Here is a 16,419-nt window from a genome sequence, read left to right as displayed (position 1 = left end):
ATTTAATTAGGTTGAAGAAGAAGAAGAAGAAGAAGAAGAAGAACGCGAAAGCGGTTTACGTTGTATGAAAAGGTTTAAGTTGAGAAACGTTAATCACGCAAAATAAGAATTACCTTATATATGTTATAAGAGGCGCATGTAAAACACACGAGTGTGTGGGGCGTGGAGTGAATGTTACTTGGATACCATCCATGTAATTTTTACATGGATGTAGAGCTTTTCCGTATTTTTATATAGATATTTTTAATACGCTATAATTTTACTATTATTATTCTATACAAAAAAATAATAGGTAAAAAATGTATATAAACAAAAAAAAATAAGAATTCTATAAAGAATAATAATATCCATGAGAGAGTACTAGAGAAAAATATTATAAAAAAAATAACAAAATTAATCATATGAACAATGAAGGACAAAATTGGAAGATAGAAAATAAATTTTAATCTAATGTGAAAATGTAAACGCAAAAGCTATCATTTTTAGCTTTGCCTAAACTTGAGTTGAAGAGCAGAATCACAAGTGCGTTCAGAAGAAGAAAAAATAGTCAAACTAAAAAGTGAAACTTTCAAAAAAACTAAACTTACGTTTGGTGCTTTAAACGCTAAGCCAAACACCCCCTAAATTGCTAAATTTAATTTACTTTTCTCCCATTTGATGCCTTGATGTTTGTTTGAGTGATTTAAAGTTTTGAAAACAAGAATGACTTGAAAGAAATGGGAATAAATGCAAAGTGGAGAATTTAGGATGAAGTAGAGAATTCATGGCGACGCGTACGCGTGAGAGGGAAGTCTGTCATGCGACGCGAGACAAACGGGAGCCACGTCAAACTTTTCCGTTGAGTATAGGAGGCATTTGGACGGAGGGACTATTCCGTCCAACTTTTAAAAACGTCAGGAACTTAAAAGTATTTTTCAATAATCAAAAATAAAAATATCCAAAAAAAGGTTAAAAACCTATTTATTCTACTCAAAAACATAATAGAATATTCTAGGATAAAGCAACAAATGTTACTTTAATCTTTATTTTTCTTTAGTTTCTTTGTGTTTGTTTTTTTTTATTCTCGATTGTTTTGTACTTCTTGCTCCACCTTGTTTTGAACTCCTTTACCTCAAAATAATTTGGATCAATTAGAAGGTTAAATTGAGTCAAAAATCCAATTTCAAGAGCCATTTTAAATATTACTTCAAGAATATTGAGAAATAATATACAGAATCATCACTAACGTACAATAGGGACCTCCCGTCACTAACAAAAGCTTCACTCGACAGAGACAGTCGGGGAAAAAATATTATGTAACTATAATTACTAAATCAAGAAATGCCACAGCTTAAAATACTACTTTAAAAGAATGCATTCCAAGAAAAGTAGAATCGTTAGACAATGTTCGTCACAATTTTAATTAATAAATGACAACACAAAATATATTCAATCCTTTGACAAGGCACGAAAACCCAAGGGGCAAAATGCATTTTGCTTGCCCTGATCTTGAGATAGATACTAGCATTAGTATATCGGGTAATCTGGAACCCAGTAGGGTATCAATGATCAATTAGGTAAACAACATTGCCAGTGAGGAAAATTGAAACTCACTTCAAAGACAGAGTTACTAGCACTCACGATGACGCCACAGTTTGCCCATATCTTTGCATAACTCTTTTAGTGGCAAGGGCTGCAGCCTCGCTGGCACGCATTGTCCCAGTTGCCATAATTGCTGCAAACTCTTTGACGATCTCATCTTGAACCTTACTGCGAGCATCACCAAGGGGATCTCCTGTAACCCCTTTAGGAGATGACATTTGTTGTGCCTCGCTTGTTGGTTTCGCAGAGGGTGACATTGAGTTTCCGGTCGTCTTAGATTTATCATCTCCGCTTTTTGATCCATCATCTGTGGACGAGTTAGGAACACTAGTCTTTGCAGTGTTAGTCAAGGGAGGTTGCAAAGGACTAGTTGTTGGAGGCCTAAATTGCGGTACCTGAGGAACTCCACCTGACTTCAACGTTGCCTCCAAATTCTGTATCATGGGCACTGGAAAATTGAGATTATAAATATAAGATTTCAGATGATAGAATACCAAGCACACATCAACATAAATGAAAAGGAAAAGCCTAAGGAATAATCATATCTTTATAGCAGTTTCAAGTTAACATCATATAATACATTGTGCTTGCAACTCGAGAGACCATTCTACATTCACAAGGGAAAATTCTTCAACACAGACCTGATAATTGTAGTTCGCAGATAACTATCAGAAAAATGGGAGTGGAGTAAGAGATGAGTAATTTTTACTGAGATGCAAAGCCACATTGAATGCTCAAGTAAGACGAAATAAATAAAAGAAGTTACAAATTCAGATGCATGAAAACATTGATGTCATCAAGTTCCACATCCAAATGCATAAAAACACTTAAATGTCATCTACCATAAAATAGTTTCAAACACCCATATTTAATAGAATTCAACTTTCTTCTATTTTGCATAAGAACTTACTCTCTATCTAGTAGAGAATAAATACTTTTGATTGCAATTGCATTTGCCTCATTTGCTCTTCCACTAATATTGAGAAATAAATTCCCTACTTATTTTTACATTAGCATCTTTTAAATTCAAAACGCAGATTACTAGTAATAATAGTGCCTATCAATTCACTGGTAATAAAATTATCCATATCTAGGGAATGCGGACAACCATAACAATTGAGACTTGAAGAACAGAGTAAAGCAGACGATGACTTACATATAAGTGCACCCATTGGGCTGCTCATTACTTCATTAGGGAGTTGTAGGATATATTCCGGAATGGTTGAACCAACCAAAAATTGGGCAATTTCATTGGTAAAGTTGTTGCAATTGTGCGTAAGCAAACTATATGTCTCGGCTGTGTAACGGGGACTAATCTCCTGCAAATACATTTCAAACACATCCTTGGGGACATGTGTGACACCTAATTCTACCACTCTAAGCGGAGTTCCATAAGGTGTTGATCCAGCAAGAGAATGTTGCACGCCCGCACCGAAGTAATACTCATTACCATAAACCACAATTCCAGTGTGCCTGCAAACAAATAGAGATCCAAAGTTTTTAACACCCTTCCGATGTGTAAAAGGAAAAATAAAATAACACAACTAAACATTCAAGATAACTGCATGAGCATGACTACAAAGGCATTAGAATGTTCTGCGTCATATATTATCAATTTCTACACTAGCTCAGCAAACAGAGTATGCAAGTTACAATAACATTTTGATATGCCAATTTAATCAATAAAATATACAATAAAAAAAGAAAAATAATTGAACATTCAAGATATTTGGCCTGTCTACAGAGAAATGCAAGAGGAAAAGAAAAATAAAGTAAAGGCATCAGAATGTCCGGGATTTAGGAGAAAATATCTATTTCTGCACTATTTCAACAACTGCTCAAAATCCACAGATCAAAGCATCAAATTACACATCCTTACGAGTCCATATTTGTAGAGTAACATAACTGATTATGCATTCTGATGGAGAGCATTTAACTCATCACCAAAGAGATACACTCACCATATGCCCTCAATGGCTTTCCCCAAGAAAGTAGTTGAAAGCTGACGAGCAAGTCCTTGGCTTAGGTCATAAATATTTAGAGTAACCCTGTAACCCTCCTGCAATGATAAATTATAGGATAAATGTGTAAGCAATTGCAAAGCACAAAGTATATCAAACTACAAGAAAGGAACAAAAATAGGCAGAGATAATTAGTTCACATATGCACATACCTCAGCCATCTACTGCAGTTGAATATAAACTAGTTAGCCTCCTATAAACTGTGTGGTGTTTGATATAATCAAATAGACCTCAAGAACCTGACAGAATCAATAAGGCAGCTACATAAGAGGCTTAAACAATCAACCATAAACCTTGGAAGGGACACAAGTCTTCAATTGAGAAGGATCCATGCATTTATATCAAAACACGCCAATTCTTTGCACTTGTTTTCACTTCTACCCCAATTTTGGATACATATGAAATAATAAATAAAAGAAAAAATCTGTCGTTTCTCGTTCCAAGTACCTTGGGCTGCACTTTGGATACCTGTTTCTAAAAGAAAAAGCCAGAGAAACCATAAACAGAAACTCGTTTGGTTTTGGTTCTAAAATACATTTAAAATTTGACAAAATATTCTCGTATTTTCTATACTATCTAAACATGAGTACAGAAAATATCCTATCTCTGCCCATTTGTATCTGTATTAAAGAAAAAAGCCAAACGCATATGAGATTAATTAAATCCAAACGCCATCATCAAAACTAAAAGAATCTGGGAAATAGATAATAATAATAATAATAATAATAATAATAATAATAATAATAATAATAATAACCGACAACGTTAATTGAAAATGCTATTGCTTTTTCGTTCCCAGAAATTAGGGCAGGACCAGCACTCCAAAGTTTCAGATCCAATCCAGAATAACCATCAAAAACAAAAATTAAAATAAAAGATTATTCATACATCATAGTTAATTTCCGTAGAATATACCAGAGAGAGAACTAACAATGTGCGAAGGCAAGTAAGAATACGCGAAAGATTGTAGAAGGTAGCGCGAAATGAGAGGAGTTTCAATGCTACAAGCAATTGGAACATTGAAAGCGGTGCATTCCTTTAAATAGAGGGGCGTTGGCCGTTGAGACTTGAGATCTGAATCTTCTATTCCCACCCCTTGTATGGTGTGCGTCTAATACCTTCCAGAAGAACCTACATACTAGCTTTGGTGGATGTTATTATAGGGGTGGCAACATGCCCCCGAGGAAGGGTACCATTGTCAATTCGATCCGCATAAATAAATAGGATAGTTTTTTTTTTTGGTCAAGTGATTGGACAATCCGAATTTTAGACTGTGTATGTTATATGTTATCAGAGATAGAACAAAAAATGACACTGAAATAGAGATAATAGAACAAAAACATTAAAAATTATTGTTTATATATTATGTTTGAATATAATAAACATGACACATAATGTCCAATATCATATTTAAATATACATAAAAATACATGAACAAGATTAAAATATTAGATAAAATGATTAAAATAGACATCCCTCCCCTCCTTCCCTGTATCTCTAATCCTTGCCCTCCCTAACCTTTCGCTAAACTCTTCTCACTCTCTCTGGTGGACTACTCTTCAACACATCGCATTCCATTTTACCATACCTCTATTGACTGCAAGAATGTTCTCATTGTTCCCATTCTCACGAATCATGTTAAGGTACGCTCTTCTTCAAATCCCAAATTCTGTTCCTCATTCCGCTCTCGGTCTTTGCTTCCCTTCAACTTCATCCCTACACTCTCACTCTCACTCTCAGCCCCAATCGCTTGATGAAGCTGTTGATTCCTTCACTCGCATGCTCTTTATGTGTCGCCCTCCATCCATCCTTCAATTCCCCAAGATTTTGGGATCTCTTGCCAAGACCAACCATTGCCCCACCGCCATTTCCCTTTTTCAGCAATTGCAATCCAGGGTAATCGCTCCCAACTTATTTACTTTGAATATCTTAATCAATTGTTCCTGCGGAATGGATTTGGATCACTCTTGCTGTCTCTGCTTTTGCAAAGATTTTCAAGAGTGATTTTCAGCCTTATACCGTAACGTTGACAACAATCATCAAAGCTCTCTGTCTATGTGGTAACGCTGAAAAAGCACTGCACTTTCATGGCAAAGTGCTGGCTCATGGATTTCATTATTAGTTTTATGAGCACTTCCATGTTGGAACACTATATTTTATACAATAAGAAATTTGTTATTGAAAAATAGACAGTGTTGTGAATCATCTTTGTTATTGATTATTGTTTCTGGTCATTATATTTGAGCTATATCTAGAATGGCTATTTATGTGTATGTGGATGAGCTTCATCATGAATGAATTTGGGTAATGTTTCCTATATTGTCTTTGCTGAAGAAAGAATAAAGACAGGATCGATTGTTTACTCAAAATCAAACTCATGTAAATATACATCATTAGTTAAACCCTTAAAAGTGGGTAATTAAGGAGCTAATGCTTAGCAGTATTCATAATAGTTAGAGTTGGTTGGGAGTTACGAAATTCTACTATTTTGTGCAGTTCTTGTTAGCTTGTTGTCCCCCACTATAAAGAAAATATCCTCTATATATTCTTCTAATTATCATATTACCAACTCAATAATTCTTTCATTGATTTAGCTTCTGCAAATTCCAATCTTTTACCGTCATTCAAAGCCAAACTGAGCAAAGTTTCATGTAAGTGCAATATTAAATTTTGATCAAAATTTACTACCTGGATACTATTATTAGTACTTGACTATATGAATTGAGCTTATCATGAAGATTGTGTTTTTTTTAGTAAAAGGGACTTTCTTGTGTTTTTTTTTTCTTTGGAGATGCAAAGAAGATGGAGAAGAAAAGAGAGATTGTGGAGCTGTATAAGGAGAGGCTGGACAACACTCTTGCCTCACCTCATATGACAAAGTATCACATGCTCAAAAACCTTGTTCAGACTCAACTCTTGCATTCTTCAAAACAACAAGGTACTAATAACAGCATTCCTTAGCCATATTTGCTTTGTAATGATTGAATGTTTATTAGTACTATAGTTGAGGAGTGTTTCTGAATATAGTAAAGGGTCTAGTACAAGTACACCATCATACACTGATTGGAAAGTATGCTATCTACACTACAACTATGCTATATTTTTATTGTCCATCCTTTTAGATATAGAACTTGAAATCAGTAATTTGCATTGTTGTAATTTTACTTCTTTAAACAGATAAAATAGGATAATGAAGGGTTTCGTGTTATATATCGCGAAGAGCCGGAGGGAACGCCGTTTCAAGTGGCCTTATATCCGTTTCAAGTGGCCTTATATTATTGTCCATTCTGTTCCTATACATCTCAGTTTGAAAGATTCGTGTCATCCATTTAATTTGGTAATTTTGGTAGTTGTTAATCTAACACTGGTTGATCTTCCTGCCAGAATTCTACCAAGGTGAGGTGCCGATAGCTTAAGGTGAAGAAAGAAAATTCCTAGAAGAAAATGAGCTAAGGGAAAAGAAAAGAAAAGCAGCAGCATGAAGGTATGGACCATAAGTTTAAGCTTTTGGTTAGAAATTCATTTGTTCTGTTATTCTTTGTATACATAAAATCTTACATAGGTATGGACCATATATCTCACTGTGTCCATCAATCACACTTATCTTCATATTTATAATCCCTTGTGCTTTTGTGCAGCCAACACTCCATTTCTTTCAAAATGGAAAAAAGGCTGATGAACTTATAGGTGCCGATGTTGCACGATTGAACTATATTACAGAGAAACTCTTCAAGTAATCCTTCAAACCTTCACTTTATGTAATGTTTTGGTTGCTGTTATTTCCTTTCACTAAAGTTTTGCATTGCTAGCATTTCACGAAGCAGTGCAATTCTATTCTGCATGTTATTATTGATCGGGTATATCGTTGTTTCTACTTGCTTTCCCGTTAATTCATTGAGCTATGGGCTGCTCACATATCTTGAAACTTCAAGCATGCATGTTTAGATACCTGTATATGAAAAAGATTATTGCTTTGCATTGATAATTATTGTATTTTGCTTTAGTATTGGTCTTATTGGTTCAACTTTGACAACATTGCACATCTGTTAAAATTGAGACAAGGCTCCTTTAAAGGGAGCTTGTTTGTAAAGTGAACCAATAAGAGTGAATTCATTTGTAAATAAATATTGCTGTGCACTTAGATTAAGCAAAAGCTGGATAGGCTCTTACTCACTTTAGAGGCAAGCTCTGTTTTGAAGAGCTATTGCTATCTGCCACAGCCAAGCACATTTAGATCCTCTGGATTGGGGTATGAATGGGGAGTTTTGACCACAAACTGACCTAAGAGGCTAGGACTTCTCTCCGTGAACACCCCACTTTTGTTTCTAACTTGGGTAGACTTTTCTTTTTGGTAACAGAGGAAAGCCATTGTTTTAATCAATTGAGATGCTTTTGCATTGTAGTTTTGATGTAGCATAAAATGTAATTGAAGCATGGAAATTTGACTAACTGTGTGTTCTCTGTTCCAGGAAGGACTGAGTTTGGTTTTCAGAGGTGGGAATGGCTGATGGTTGATGAAGTACAAAATGATCAAACTGCAACTGCTTAATATTTTATTTTTTTAAAAAATATTATTCACAGTCATCATTTTATTCTATTTCAAATTTCCATGAGAGAAGAGAGAATATGCATACATGTTTAGGACATGGGACATATGCATTTACACGTAGAATATCGTTGAGCCTGAAGTTTCAAGAACTTGTGTCACTTATTTTTACACTTAATAATAGTTTTCGAGCTTTATTTTTCAGAAGTGGACCATTTGAGTTATGCTTGTTCATTCCATCTCTACATGGTTGATTTTTGTGAAATACAATATATGAGTTTCCCAGGTGTTCTTAAACCGTTCCGTTTAACTACTTTGGGTTCTTTTGCATAACAAACCTTTCCAAACTAGTGCAACACAATGAAATGAGGTCTACTAATTGCAAATTATCTACTCTTCAACCTTATTAACAATGAACACCGGAAAAACTAACATCGAAGACTGGACGTAACCTTATGAGAAAGACATTATTTTTTTAAAAAAAAAATAATTTACAATAAATGAATTTATATTTATTTTAAACCATATACAAGATATTAATTTCTAACTAAAATCTTAAACAATTAAACAATTTCTAACCAAAAGCTTAAACAATTAAGCACCCATTTTGAACAAGTTTCTGCAGTAACATAATTAAAACCAATACGTAAAACTAACTATGCACTAACATAAAAAAAATCTTGCATGTAAAATTATGCTTGTTTGAACCTAAGTCTGCACAAAATAAAATGATAACTCAAAGAGATTAACTCTAATTCTAAGTATGCAATATAGCTCTAATAAATCCGGTTTTCTGACTATTTCCCAATGACCAAAACATTTTTTCCAGTTGAGGATTTGTGGAGAACTTGAGTGCAATAGAAATAACTTCATCATCAGTGAATCCAAGTTCGCTGAGTATATCACCAGCCTTTTTTCCTCACGAGTGTTTACCATAGCTTGGGCAAAAGCATCCAAACGTTTTCCCTGTTGATCGAACACATATTTCAGCGTGTCAGCTAACTCCTTCATCATCTTGGTATCCTTTGCCGCTTTAAATGAGGAAGGCTTCTTTCCTTGTTTCTTCCCAGAAGATGAAGCCACAGAATTTGATTATTGGAGTAGAGATTCACTACAATCATGATTTGAGTTAAAGAAATCTGTATCTTCTTCGTCCATTTCTTCATACCCATTCATTTGCACTTCTTCTTCAGCGTCATTGCCGCATACAGCAGCATCCCCATTTGCTCTTTCCTTACAAAATATTTTTTCCAAGCGCGTATAAAGGGGAAAAGGCTTTCCTGGAGTATACAACCTTACTCCTTGTTTCTAGAAAAAATAAAAATAAAAGATCAACAAAGAAGGACAGACCATCAAGTAGAATAAAATTAATTCAACAAAATCAAACTTGTAAACCAACCTTCATATAAGCAGCGAGGATCTCTTTGTTGTCCACAACCACACATTGCTTCACATCATTCCATCCAAAACCACTACAGCCTGCTATGTCAGCAGCAAATTGATATTTCTCTTTCAACCTCTTAACCTTGTTTTTGCAATGAGTTATTTGAAAACCACCACTTGGAAACCTCTCATTCATTTTTGCAGCAAGTTTCTCAAAAGATTCAGGCCTAAATTGACCTGCATCAGCTATTCTTCCTTCAATGACAAGCTCCTCCATAAAACCAACAAATACCTCTGTCTCCTCATCAGTCCAAACATGTCTGTCCATTTGTCCCTACAATCTAGATTAACTAAATCAAAATTCAATTGAACATCATAAACATATCATGACATTATCTTTATAATGTATCAATACAATATATTTAAATAAAATACACATAATAATTCAAATAAAATACACATATAATGTATCAATACAACACAAAAGCATATCTCCTTAAATGCACCTCATACTTTTAAGAGGCGTCAAATCCTTTGTTGAATCTGCAGTTTTGGAGAGAGAGAGAGAGCTTCTAGCACAATACAAATAGATTAAGTGGAAATTAAAATAAATCAATGAACCTTAGGTGGAAGCATACTTCATTCCTCAGCTCATTACAATTAAGCACTCCTTAAACAAATCAAATCATTAGAACAACGACTTAAAACCTAAGAGAACATCCTAACAGAGAAATAGCCATTCAAAGGGAAGCAGATCCAAATAGCACCAAAGATACAGTATTCCATGCCATACAAGTCCAAATAGAGTGTACAGGGACACTTCAGACAAATAGAATGCGAAAAAGTTGGAACAGATCAGGTGATGACCAATGCTAAGAGAGGGAACAACAGATGAAGGGAACCCAAGGAAGGATAAATTAGCCAAACTATCAAACACAAGCCAAAGGCAGTTAGCTTGGCTAGAAGAACATTCTTTGGTGAAGGTGTCCTAAGACATGGCAACTAGCAGCTTGAACATTGGTATGTATAGTTCAGGTTGCCTTTCCATCAATTATTTTTTCAAAATCTAGGTAATCAATGCTTGTTTTTGAAAGAAAGTGACAACAAGAGATTAAGTGAGCTAAGCATGAGTTCCAACTTCCAACCAAGCTAAAAATTTTGATAAGAAATCAGAGGAATGGCAAGTTAGTTGGAAACTGTTTTTTTTATTAAATTCATTAGACGGGGAATTAAAAAGGATAAGAAAATCCACCAGGTATAATAAATATCATGAAACAAAGCTAACCAATCTTTCAATCAATCTAAAAGGTAAATTGGGCTGGAAAAGAGTTAAATATGATTGCAAGCAGGAAAATGCAAGACGTAGATATAAACAGAAATCACATAAATGTGAAAACAGGAGGCTACAAAGAAAGATGATCCATCTTTTAGGAACTCAAAAAAATAGTTATATGATTAGGTCTTAGTTGATGTTACCACTTTGACACTATGTTGAAGAAAAATATGGAAAAGGAAGAAAAGACGATAGTATAAGTAACAAATACAGGAATATAAAGATTTCAGAGAATATTAAGATTAGAGAGAATGAATCAAAATGAATCAATAATATACATTTTCAATCAAATAAGCCAATCATATGACAATTAATTAATTCGGCTAAGCATCCACTCATTGTACATTTCATGTGCTAAGTTGTCTCGCCAAACAGTCCATTCATTGCCGCCCTCTACACTGTTAATCATTTCATCATCGCTATCTTGGTTATCACCATGCTCCTCTCCAATAAGCACTTGCTCATTCTCAAGTGATATGTCCTCCTCAAGATTGGAGTCCATATTAAGCCGAATAAAATTTTGTAATAAACAACAAGCAATAATTATTTTATTTTGTGTCTTGATTTGGTAGAAACAAGGACTCCTCAAAATTGCCCATCTCTTCTTCAATAAACCAAAACAACGCTCAATAATGTTCCTAGCTGAAGAGTGCTTCTTGTTAAAATATTCTCGAAAGTTTTTAGGCGCATTTCTACTATAGGCCCATTCTTGTACGTGGTATCGAGTTTGCCTATATGGTGCTAGAAACCCCTTGCAATTAGTATAACCAGCATCCACTAAATAATAATTCCCTATAAATTAAAAGAGACACGTTATGAGGATTAAGAAAATTGTATGAATTAAAAATTTTGAAGTGTTTTTGTTACCTAAAATTTAACTATTACATACAAATTGGTATCTTGAGGTTATTACGACGTGAAATTGCATCTCTAAGGACTCTTGAATCCGATGCGGATCATTCCCATCCACTAAGTACGTACACAAAATTCATATCTCGATTGCATACGCCTAGGACGTTGGTTGATATTTTACCCTTTCTTGTTCTGTATCTTGATTTATCTTCTTCAGGGACAGTCACATTTATATATGTTCCATCTAATGCTCCTAGACAGTTCTAAAGCAAAGAAATTGAAGGTTCAAAACTATCTCTATACCAAACCATATATAATACAAAACCACAACCGCGTTTCTTCATTAGACGTACTTTGAACCATTTCCATCGGGGATCTATGCAATCATCTGGAACAGGAACAGGCTTTGCAAACAACAGGCTTTGGACACGTATTACTGACAACAAAACTTTATTAAAATACTTATTTATTGTTTCTCCTGACCTATAAAATCTAACTTGGAGTGTGCGATTCTTTTTATGATGAGCTAAAATTATTAAAAATATAATCACTTGCTTAGGTATATTTCCATGACATTCATCGCTTAATCCACCCTGAACTTTAAGTAACTCACATAATCTTTCTAATGCATCTACGCTCATCCTTAATTCCCAAATACAATTCCTATCGCCTCTTCCTATGATGCGGCTTAACACATTCCGTCTTAAGGGATTAGTATTAATTTCTCTATTCTTAATCAACAAATGTCTCCTTCTCTTATTTCTCAAATAAAAAAATGCAAACATCAAAATTAATATTGTGGCTGTCTCAAGTTTAATCTCAATCATAAAATAATAAAAAAAAGAAATCGCCTAAATTGTTCAGAGTGGTCCAATGGTTCCATTCTTCTTTAACAACAGATAAAAAATATAAATCATAATTTATTATAAAATAACATAAATACTATAAATAATCAATAAGAATAAAAATAACAACATCACCAACTAATTATTTTATTTTTGCATTCAAATCAATAAGAAGAGTTCAATATAATTTTTTTTCATTCCTTATTCCATTCTAAACAAAATATGTTCAATCATTCATTCACAGCAGGATTGCATAAATTAAAAATTTTGACACCAAAAAGACCATTTCTCATGTCCATATTCAATTTTTACATTTTCAAATCACAAACAATATAAACAAATAAAAATAAAAGAAGCCAGAAGAACCCAATAATTTAAAGTAAAATAATGCAAACGAAATTAAGAAGCAAAGAGGAAAGGCAGAGTTATATACCTGCATGACTGAGAAAGAGAAGAACACGTGAATTCCAAGAGTTGTGACAAACACTAATAAATATTTTGCTTTTGAAATGTTGTAACTAAATTAGTTGAGCAAAAAAATGAAGAGGAGAAACAGTAAAGAAGAAGAAAAAGAAAGAAGAATAAGATAAAGTACTAAATAATAGAACACCGGAGAAAGAAGAGAAATAAGAAGAAGAAGAAAAGGACAGAGAGCAAAGAGAAAGAGAAGAGACAGAGAGCTAGACCTGGGAAGTGAAACGAAAAAAGAATCTGAAAAAGAGAAGGAAGAAGGAAAGACGAAACAGAGAGCATGGGGAAGATAATCTTGGAGGAGAAGGCTGCTGCACAACACATAAAATTAGGGCTTATGATATGATTTAAAAAAGGGTAACAATGGAATAATAATAATATGTAGGGATAAAATGGGAAAGAATTTTCATTAAAAAATTTGTGTCCACTTTGTTAATTTTTGTGTCCGTCATTGTCCTCCATAAAAGAGTGGACACTAAAATTAAAAAAACTGTTCTAGAGACAATATGTCCACTGTCTATGTCTCTGCTACCAAACACGTTTTAAACATTTAATGTCCATGTCTTTGTTTACTTGTGTGATACTCAGGAATGGGTTCCAATGTAGAGAAGGTTCTCAATTGGAAGGCTAACTTTTATCCATTCTGATTTAGGTGAGATATTCTATTTGCGTCTATTGCTCAATGTTCAGAGGGGTTGTAAAAGTTTTGAAAGCATTCGTACTGTTGATGGTATTTTATATGATTCTTTCAAGGCTGCTTACAATGCTCTTGGTTTATTGAGTGATGATCAGAAGTTCATTAATACTATTAAGAAAATTGTAGAACTGTCTTCTAGTTTTCAACTTCGTAAGTTGTTTGTTACATTATTGGCATCTAATTCAATGAATAAACCTGAATTAGTTTGAAAAGACACTTGAAGACTATTAACTTATGACATTTTATATTATAGAAGATGTGAGTTGTAATTGCCAGGTATTTTGCAAACTCCTGTTTGATTATTTATTATTGATTAAGTTTATACATAAATGGTTATATCATGATATGTTTTGTTTTTATTTGTAATTTATGTGTTCTTTTTTTTCACTTATTTCTTAGAGTTCATGATCACATAAGAAGAACTTGAAATTCTTTGTTTGATTGAAGTTGAAAAATTATTGCAAATAAATGGCAAAAGCTTGAAAGATTTTTCCCAAAAGCCTTTTCCTAATCAAGATTTGGTTTCTCATTTGTCAAATTCTATTATTATGAATGAGTTGAGTTATGATGTACATCAACTTTGGGAGTAACATGCTGTAAATTTGAATAAAATGACAGCTGAACAAAAAACTCATTTACCAGAAAATAATTGACGCAGTTACAAATAAAAGAGCTGGCTTCTTTTTTTGTTTATGTATTTGGTGGTACTAGAAAAACTTTTCTGTGAAAATTGTTGTCTTCTCATCTTTGTTCAGAAAGGAGAATTGTTTTAAATATTGCTTCTAGCGGTATTGCATCTCTATTGCTACCTGGTGGGAGGACTGCACATTCATTATTTTGCATCCCAATCAAGTTGAACAAGGAATCTGTGTGCAATATTAAGAAAGATAGCCAACGAGCAAAACTCATCTGCCGTGCTTCTCTAATAATATGGGATGAGGCACCCATGACGAATAAGTTGGCACTTGAAGCCCTTGATAGGAGTTTCAGAGATTTAATGAGTTCAAATATGTCTTCGGCTTGTGATATTCCCTTCGGTGGGAAAGTTATTGTGCTTGGTGGTTATTTTAGACAAGTGTTACTAGTTATTCCTAAAGGAACTCGTGCTGAAATATTTATGGCTTCAATTAATTCGTCGTTTCTTTGGAAACATTGTAAGGTAATGTGGTTGACAAAAAAAAATCTTCGATTGCAAAGAGACTCCTTAGTATAAAATTTGGATGAAGTAAAATAATTCTCTAATTGGATTTTAAAAATTGGTGAAGGTTCTTATGCGGTTCAAAAAGAGCATGAAATTATTGTTGATATTCCAAGTGATTTACTTATTCCTCCGACTGACAATCCAATTCAGGATACTGTTTCAACTATATATTCACATATTGATGATAACCATGGTAATGCTTTGTACTGTTAAGAACGTGCTATAGTTGCTCCTATTATTGATATTGTGCAGTAGATAAATGATTTTGTTGTCGATACACTTCCTAGGTTAGAAAAGGTTTATTTGAGTTTTGACTCTATTTGTAGAAGTGATTATCAAGATGGGATTAAAATTGATTGATTGACAACTGAGTTTTTGAATTAGATTACATGTTCAGGGATACCAAATCATGTTCTTAAATTGAAAAAATGTGCTCCTATTATTTTGCTAAGGAACATAGATCAGGCAAATGGATTGTGTAATGGAACTCGACTCATTGTTCAAGATCTTGGAGATAATATTATTGGTGCTGAAATTGTGTCTGGAAGTAACATTGGTGTCAAAGCTTTTATTCCTCGGATGAATTTAGTACCGAGTGATTCTGGTATTCCTTTTAAATTTCAGCGCAGGCAGTTTTCAATTAGTCTTTGTTTTGCGATGACTATTAATAAGAGTCAAGGGCAAATTTTATCTCTAGTTAGTATTTATCTTCAACGAGCAATTTTTTCTCATGGACAGTTATATGTTGTGATATCTATAGTGACAACAGGATCAGAATTGAAGATATTATTGTCTAATGAAGATGATAACTATTGGAACTCCACATCTAATGTTGTTTATAAGGAAGTTTTTCAAAAAATATAATTTGGTAAGTGGATTATTCAACAGAATTATTTGTTTAGTATATTTTTTCCATACTCCTATGGATCCTACTTTTTCCTAATTCCTATTGTCTTCTGCGTTTGGGCTTCGTTTTGTTCCATATGCCATAAATTCTATATTCAGCTATCGTTCAGAAGAGATACCATGGGTCTACTGACTGAGTGTTCTTTGTTGATATGTAGGTCTAACATTGCTGACAATGAATTTGGATTAGGGTGTTATTGACGATGATGACCACCTTATTAGAGAAAAACAAAATGTCTATTTAAAAGGTTCTACTATTATTATTTTAGTTTGGTTGTATTTCTTTAATGTATATTTTAAGACAAAGATTTTTACTAATGTAAAAAGTAATGATATGAAACAATTAAAAAAGTTGAGCTTATGTCATGAATAAAAATTTTCAACTCGTGCGTTGTACGGGTCTTCTGCTAGTATATATATATATATATATATATATATATATATATATATATATATATATATATATATATATATATATATATATATGAAGTGTTGTGATTGATTGGCTTGTATGTATGTATGTATGTTTTCAAGAAAAAAGAATTTCTGGTTTCTCTAAGAAAAGTGATATGGTTTCGAGTAA

General features: G+C 33.5%; 2 protein-coding genes and 1 long non-coding RNA gene across 11 annotated transcripts; 1 reads left to right on the top strand and 2 right to left on the bottom strand.

The window, feature by feature from the left end:
* Positions 1-1,330: 1,330 nt before the first annotated feature.
* LOC112705766 (uncharacterized) lies at positions 1,331-4,934 on the bottom strand. Of its 5 annotated transcripts, none has more exons than XM_025756728.3 (6): positions 4,534-4,858; positions 4,050-4,076; positions 3,755-3,841; positions 3,543-3,640; positions 2,738-3,054; positions 1,331-2,029 (listed from the first exon to the last, which is right to left on the bottom strand). In XM_025756728.3, exons 3-6 carry the CDS (start codon positions 3,761-3,763, stop codon positions 1,617-1,619), a joined length of 837 nt encoding a protein of 278 aa, XP_025612513.1. In that variant the 5' UTR covers positions 3,764-3,841; positions 4,050-4,076; positions 4,534-4,858; the 3' UTR covers positions 1,331-1,616. The 5 variants fall into 5 exon arrangements, with proteins under 5 accessions (XP_025612513.1, XP_072056536.1, XP_025612509.1 ...); XM_072200435.1 differs by having other exon boundaries at positions 4,518-4,735; XM_025756724.3 differs by lacking the exon at positions 4,050-4,076 and having other exon boundaries at positions 4,534-4,934.
* A 118-nt stretch (positions 4,935-5,052) lies between these two features.
* LOC112705764 (uncharacterized) lies at positions 5,053-8,355 on the top strand. Of its 5 annotated transcripts, none has more exons than XR_003155552.3 (7): positions 5,053-5,245; positions 5,343-5,498; positions 6,197-6,253; positions 6,405-6,540; positions 6,780-7,086; positions 7,241-7,335; positions 8,072-8,355. It is a non-coding gene; the product is annotated as an uncharacterized lncRNA (long non-coding RNA). The 5 variants fall into 5 exon arrangements; XR_003155551.3 differs by having other exon boundaries at positions 6,402-6,540; XR_003155553.3 differs by having other exon boundaries at positions 6,394-6,540; positions 6,987-7,086.
* Positions 8,356-8,775: 420 nt separating this feature from the next.
* Positions 8,776-9,839, bottom strand: LOC140174569 (uncharacterized). The gene is made up of 2 exons (XM_072200077.1): positions 9,548-9,839; positions 8,776-9,456 (listed from the first exon to the last, which is right to left on the bottom strand). The coding sequence occupies exons 1-2, from the start codon at positions 9,806-9,808 to the stop codon at positions 9,241-9,243; spliced, it is 477 nt and encodes a 158-aa protein (XP_072056178.1). The 5' UTR covers positions 9,809-9,839; the 3' UTR covers positions 8,776-9,240.
* Positions 9,840-16,419: the final 6,580 nt, after the last annotated feature.

The sequence above is a fragment of the Arachis hypogaea genome, chromosome 8, assembly GCF_003086295.3.
Source record: "Arachis hypogaea cultivar Tifrunner chromosome 8, arahy.Tifrunner.gnm2.J5K5, whole genome shotgun sequence".
Taxonomy (NCBI): Eukaryota; Viridiplantae; Streptophyta; class Magnoliopsida; order Fabales; family Fabaceae; genus Arachis; species Arachis hypogaea.
Note: the sequence above shows the minus strand (reverse complement) of the source record. Positions and strands in the feature narration are given on the sequence as shown.

Coding starts and splice junctions, on each gene's coding strand:
- LOC140174569 (XM_072200077.1), bottom strand. CDS start 9,808: ATGGAGGAGCTTGTCATTGAAGGAAGAATAGCTGATGCAGGTCAATTT. Junction 9,457..9,547: donor TCCTCGCTGCTTATATGAAG/GTTGGTTTACAA, acceptor TATTTTTTCTAG/AAACAAGGAGTAAGGTTGTA.
- LOC112705766 (XM_025756724.3), bottom strand. Junction 3,055..3,542: donor AAAGCCATTGAGGGCATATG/GTGAGTGTATCT, acceptor ATTTGTTTGCAG/GCACACTGGAATTGTGGTTT. Junction 2,030..2,737: donor CCCAATGGGTGCACTTATAT/GTAAGTCATCGT, acceptor TCAATTTTCCAG/TGCCCATGATACAGAATTTG.